The sequence below is a fragment of the Oncorhynchus gorbuscha genome, linkage group LG04 (genome assembly GCF_021184085.1).
Source record: "Oncorhynchus gorbuscha isolate QuinsamMale2020 ecotype Even-year linkage group LG04, OgorEven_v1.0, whole genome shotgun sequence".
Taxonomy (NCBI): Eukaryota; Metazoa; Chordata; class Actinopteri; order Salmoniformes; family Salmonidae; genus Oncorhynchus; species Oncorhynchus gorbuscha.
In genome coordinates, this window is record NC_060176.1 from 26,511,122 (window position 1) to 26,517,391 (window position 6,270).

A 6,270-nucleotide genomic window follows, 5' to 3' on the forward strand; every position below is an offset into this window, starting at 1 on the left:
GATAATTTGTCAGTACGTCCAACTGGCCTCACAACCGCACACCATGTGTAACCGCGCTAGCCCAGAACCTCCAAATCCAGCTTCTTCACCTGCAGGATTATCTGAGACCAGCTACCTGGACAGCTGACGAAACTGTGGGTTCACACCACTGAAGAATTTCTGCACAAACTGTCAGAAACCGTCTCAGGGAAATTCATTTGCATACTTGGAGTCCGCGCAAGGGTTTTGACTTGACTACAGTTCGGTGTCGTAACCGACTTCAGTGTGCAAATGATGAATCACAGTTTCAACAGTACCAGATGGCAGACAAGTGTGTATGGTGTTGTGTTGGCGAGCGGTTTGCTGATGTCAACGTTGTGAACAGAGTGCCCCATGGTGGCAGTGGGGTTATTGTATGGGCAGGCATAAGCTACTGGACAACGAACACAATTGCATTTTTATCGATGGGATTTTGAATGCACAGAGATACCGTGATGAGATCCTGAGGCCCTTTGTTGTGCAATTCAGCCATCACCTCATGTTTCAGCATGATAATATACAGCCCGATGTCGTAAGGATCTGTACACAATTCCTGGAAGCTGAAAATGTCCCAGTTCTCCCATGGACTGCATACTCACCAGACGTGTCACCCATTGAGCACGTTTGGGATGTTCTGGACCGACGTTTACGACAGCGTGTTCCAGTTTCCGCCAATATCCATCAACTTCACACAGCCATTGAAGAGAAGTGGGACAACATTCCACAGGCCACAATCAACAGCCTGATCAACTCTATGCGAAGGAGATGTGTCGCGCTGCATGAGGCACACCAGATACTGTCTGGTTTTCTGATCCATGCCCCTACTTTAAAAAAAAAGGTATATTTGACCAACATATGCATATTTGTATTCCCAGTTGTGGAATCCATAGATTGGGGCCTAATGAATTTATTTCATGTTCCTTATGAACTGTAACTCAGTAAAATCTTTGAAACTGTTGCATGTTGCGTTTAAATTGTTTGTTCATTGCGTACACTAGATGACTGACAGAGTGCGCTGTTTTGAAGCCACCGCACATTCGTCCGTCTTGGTGCTAACCCACCATTTGTAAAAGAAAAGAAAAATCGTACATTTAGTTTTTGCCATGTTTATGACATGACACCTTAATGCATACTTTTAAATTGTATTATGTGAGCTAAACAAAGTAGTTAACTAAGCTACCGCCAGCGACATGTGATACAGCTGCCCGGTGAAGCAACTGCTGCCCAATGGGAAGCAACATCGGTAACTGGGAAACACTCTCGATACTAACGTTGCACTTGTCATTCACACCGACTTGTCATTGCGATAGCTTGTTGCCATGTCACGGTGACATCCAGGGGGTGACTAATACTACAAGTTATTTCTCCCTCGCCCATCGAAATAATCACTTTATTTTACAAGTTTTAACTAGAGCCATGCTGCTGTTGTTGCCAGCTAGCTAGCAATTAACTAGCTAGCTGGGAAGGGCTCATCAGGACGACTGACTAAACCGAATCCGTTCGGGGGGGGGGGGGCTGCATCATTTGTGCGGGACCGACATTTTTACTGTGCCTTGTTTTCAAATAGGTGTTGCATTCATGAGAATGTGCGTGAAGTCTATCATACTCGTTGGATGCGTTGTCATTTTATAGTAAATCATTTTGCCAATTCTACCCTCTCTCCAGATACAAAGACTACAGAGAGACACTATGGTCCAACACCCCCTATGACCTCTCCAAGGAGTTCTGGGCTATACTGGCTTGCCGGCTGGCCTTTGTCATTGTTTTTCAGGTCAGATGCCTACACAAAAACAAACCCAAGAGTCATTTGAGGGTTCAATCTTTTTATGCTGAAAGTGTTTTATCATATCCTTTTGAATGACTGTTTTTGGAATTGTATTGAAGGAATTGTGAAAGAAATGCCTCGCTCCGTACCGTCTGTTTTCCCTTCTAGAATGTGGTGATGCTGATGAGCGACTTTGTTGACTGGCTGATCCCAGACATCCCCAAGGACATCAGTCTGCAGATCCACAAGGAGAAGATCCTCATGGTGGAGCTCTTCATGAAGGAGGAAGAGGGCAAGAAGCTCCTCAGAGACAACCACACCAACCAAAGTCCTTTTCAGCCCCGCTCTCGCCCTGCCTCGCATACACCTTCTAAATGCTAGTGCCCTAGGGGGCGGCTCCATCTGTCCGTTCATCTAGTCTGTTCAAAAACCTTCAGCCCCTATGTCTGGACTTGCACACTTCACACACACACAGCGGCCTACTCAAGAAACGAGGGAGGCATTTATTGGCAGGCTTCTGCATCTGCACCCCTTCTGACTTGTAGCAAGTCAATGCCCATCTTTTTGGTGAACCAGGTATCAGGCAGAAGGCTCAGTGTTTTTTATAGTACAATGCAGGAAAACATGTAGATCTTTTTGGAATATGCAATTTTGCTAGCTAATGTTTTTATTTTGTAACTTTTGCCTTTTTACGCTGAGATCAGGTAAAGGAGCTTGCCATTCTGCCTGTTTACCATGCCAATTTGCCCTTATGTCATGTTTTTTTATGTCCTGTTTGTTATTATACTAATTCATAACTGTGTTTCCATCAAATTGGACAGATTTTCATGCAAATTTTCCCACCAGAGAAGTTTCCATCAAATTGACATGTTGCAGATAAAAGTATGTCCATTATGACGTAGTACACATAAAAATACAGTTTGCAGTTAAATTCCCACTTACCTAATACAAAAATAGCCTACAAGTTAAAGGTTTCCATCACATTTTCAAATTTACTGATGGTTTTCTCACAAAAAAATATTACGTTATATAGCGTGTGCCCACTCTGGTATTGGCAAGTGCGCTCTAGCCAATGTATCTGCGCGCTGTTGGCTAGTGCGCATATAGCCTACATGATGATGACATTATGGCACAAAAGAGCGAGATTATTTTAATTTGTCAAATAGCAGCCAAGCATCGATGATCATATCACAAGAATAAGATCCTCGATACTTATTGGAAAGCAGCATCAAACTCATCACCTATCACTTTCACCACCATGTGAAGTTCATCATAATGGATAGAAACTGCTTGCTTTTCCGACGATTCGTAGTGGCAGGACCACACCTCATCGCGTCACTCCCAAATGAACTTCGATATGATGGTTATTCCATCGATATCTCATAATTAATTTTACCTACACAAATATAACCCACCGTGTCGATATTTGCAAAGTTTACTAAACATTTTACTGTTTCCATCAGACCTGTCACATTTTTTACAATGACATGTACTTCACTAGCATAAAAGGGTTGGATGGAAACCTGGTTACAGAAAATGTATAATAGCCATGTTGTGAATAAAATTCTAGCAATGCTCTGTCAAACATTTTGAAGGGGTCAATGGCCTCCATTTTTGTTTCATAAGCACAAATTTTGGAGTTTTTATTTTCTGATTAACACAAATTTGAATGGATCCCATGCACAGACAACTATTTCAAGGAGAGGAAGAATGTATTTTGTCAGCTCATTTTGTATATTGTTTGTAAGTAAACTACTTTTTAATGCATATCCAATACACAGTCAATATTGAATCCTATTAATATATAGTTTACAAAACATGAGGAACACTGTCCTAATATTGAGTCGCACCCTCTTTATCCCTTAGAACAGCCTCAATTAATCAGGGTATGTATTCTACAAAGTGTTGAAAGCATTCCACAGGGTTGCTGGCCCATGTTGACTCCAATGCTTCCCACAGTTGTGTCAAAAAGGCTGGATGTCCTTTGGGTGGTGGACCATTCTTAATTCACACAGGAAACTGTTGTGTAAAAAAACAAAAACAGCAGCGTTGCAGTTCTTGACACTCAAACCAGTGCGCCTGGCACTTACTACCATACCCCGTTCAAAGGCACTTTAAATCTATTGTTTTGCTCGTTCACCTTCTGAATGGCACACAAACAATCCATGTTTCAATGATTAAAAATGGTTCTTTAACCTGTCTACTCCCATTCATCTACACTGATTTAAGTGGGTTTCACAGGTGACATCAATAAGGGATCATAGCTTTCACCTGGTTTCACCTGGTCAGTCTGTGGAAAGAGCAGGTGCTCCTAATGTTTTGTACACTCACTGTATATGATTTGTAAAACAGGATCAACTTTTAAAAAATAAAAAAATCTTAACACAAGTTAAACATCATTAAAAGCCTTTTTAAAACTGCATGATCAGATGAAGCACAAAAACAAACAAATATATATTTTTAAATTCTATCCTTTGTGGTACCATGTCCCTGTTCCCTGTTTTGCTTGTTTGTGACCACAGTTTTTTTATACAGTATGATCTGTAAATCTGTGTTTAGGAATGTGACTGACCTTTGATTTAAACCCTTTTTGTGCCATAAGACTTCTGATCAAACAGGTGTTTTAAAAAAAAGTATGTTTTAAAAAAAACTTCACTTCAATGGAATGGAACCTGTCCCCCCCCCCCCCCCCCCAGACTGTTGGAATGAATTACATTATTCACAATTATGATATTTTATTTTCAATGAACTGTACAATATTTAACTGTCTTAAACTTCTGTTTTGTGTGTCTGCGGTATTGAAATGTATCAACATCGACCTCTTGCAATATAATATGTTTGGAATATTACATTACGCCTGGATCCATACCCAGGTGTTTGATACTGATTTATATAAGAGGTCTTTCATTTTGCTTATAGAAAGAACTCTGACCATTAACATAGTCTAACATGTATTTGTTAGGACACTGCAGAATATTGCATTACCTCATATTGTAATTTCTGATGCAAGGACATGTTCTTGTTTGTTTTTTCAACTACTAATCGACTTAATATGGTTTGTTCATTGTACGACTTATAGGCCGACGCTGAATGGCAGACGCAATACCTTGTTTTAGATTCGAGTGGCATCTTATTCCCAACTGATCCTTAGGTATTTCGGTCCTTGATATTCCTCTTGATATAGATTTAACTGGAGCAGTGGAGAACATCTTGGTGTATTAAATATTTACCTGAATTGTACAGCAACATTACAACTATATTTGATTAGGATAGTACTACATTTATTTCAGTTGTGATTTTATTTAATTTTAATTTTGACAGCAGGGCTTATATTTACACTAGAGGTCTGTCAGGCTAAAGTTAACATTTTTGGATGTTTGAATTCCAATAAAAAGAATACAAGTTATAAGAAGTGTACAGTATATGTATGTATGTATGTATGCGTGTCATGTGTTCTTTATATAATTGATGCCTCACTTTAGCAATACAATGTTTTCGCCCTGAACATGGAACAAAAGCGCCACTAGTGTTAATCAAAAGCGAAACATTGGCAAGGGCTGTCGTGTGTGTGTGTGTAGCGAGGAGGGGGTGAGCAGAGGGCCTATGGGGACGTGACAGGCCAGAAGAGAATGGGGTGGGGACGTGAGAAGGTGTGAGGAGAGATATAGAGAGAATCAGTTTGATTTGTATTTAAGAATATATACAGATAGTTCAAAGGATCCAGAGAGTGGAAGGGTCGGGGCTTGGGTATATATCCCAGATTGTAATGTTGGAGTATGTAAACAGTTAACTGATTGCGTCAGTGTATACGGTAGAGATGATGGCCATGATTGTAGGTTTGAGATGGGTGGAGGAGGTGAAACCACACAGTGGTGGTCCACTCTGATTCAGCTGCAGTGTTGAGTAGTGTGAAGAAGTGCAAGTTGAATTTGGGAGACTTGTTTGTGGAGATGGTGCTGTCAATGGGATTGGAGAGGATGGGAGTGATGGTCATCTTTTGTTGTGTTTCCCAGCCATGTGGGGGTGGAGGGTAAATGAGAAGGCCGATCTGGTGGCTAAGAGTGCTGTGAGGAGAGGGGGTAGGTATTCAGGCCCCGCAGAGAAATCAAGTCCTTGATCCGGGAAAAAGGGCTCGATCTTTGTCAAAGGGAGTGCGATGCTAGTAGTAGAGGGAGGCAATTTTATGGCATGCATTGGTCGGTAAAGGAAGAGGTGGGGAGTATGGGATGTAGGAGAGATTAAGTTGTGTGGAGTAGACTACGATTTGGGCACACAGGTTTGAATGCCACCTTGTGGATGATAGGGAGACATGAAACGGGTATGTGTGATGAGTGTTTACCGGAATGAGGTAGACAGAGAGGTTGTGTGACAGGGTTAGAGAGGCATGTTCGGGTGGTGTAGTGGGGGAGACGAGAGGAGGGAAGTGGTGTCTAGGGGTCTATTTCACTTTCTTAGAGGAATGGGACTAATGAAGAAAAGGTAATGTA

General features: G+C 41.4%; 1 protein-coding gene across 5 annotated transcripts in view; it reads left to right on the forward strand.

Annotated features, from left to right (window-relative positions):
- LOC124033902 (anoctamin-1-like) overlaps positions 1–3,769 on the forward strand; it is a 40,715-nt gene extending 36,946 nt beyond the window's left edge. For all 5 annotated transcript variants that reach the window (XM_046346312.1, XM_046346310.1, XM_046346311.1 and 2 more), the window contains 2 exons: positions 1,684–1,789; positions 1,952–3,769. In XM_046346312.1, the coding sequence (XP_046202268.1) occupies positions 1,684–1,789; positions 1,952–2,164 (319 nt within the window). In that variant the 3' untranslated portion in view covers positions 2,165–3,769. The remainder of the gene's footprint in view (positions 1–1,683; positions 1,790–1,951) is intronic.
- Positions 3,770–6,270: the final 2,501 nt, after the last annotated feature.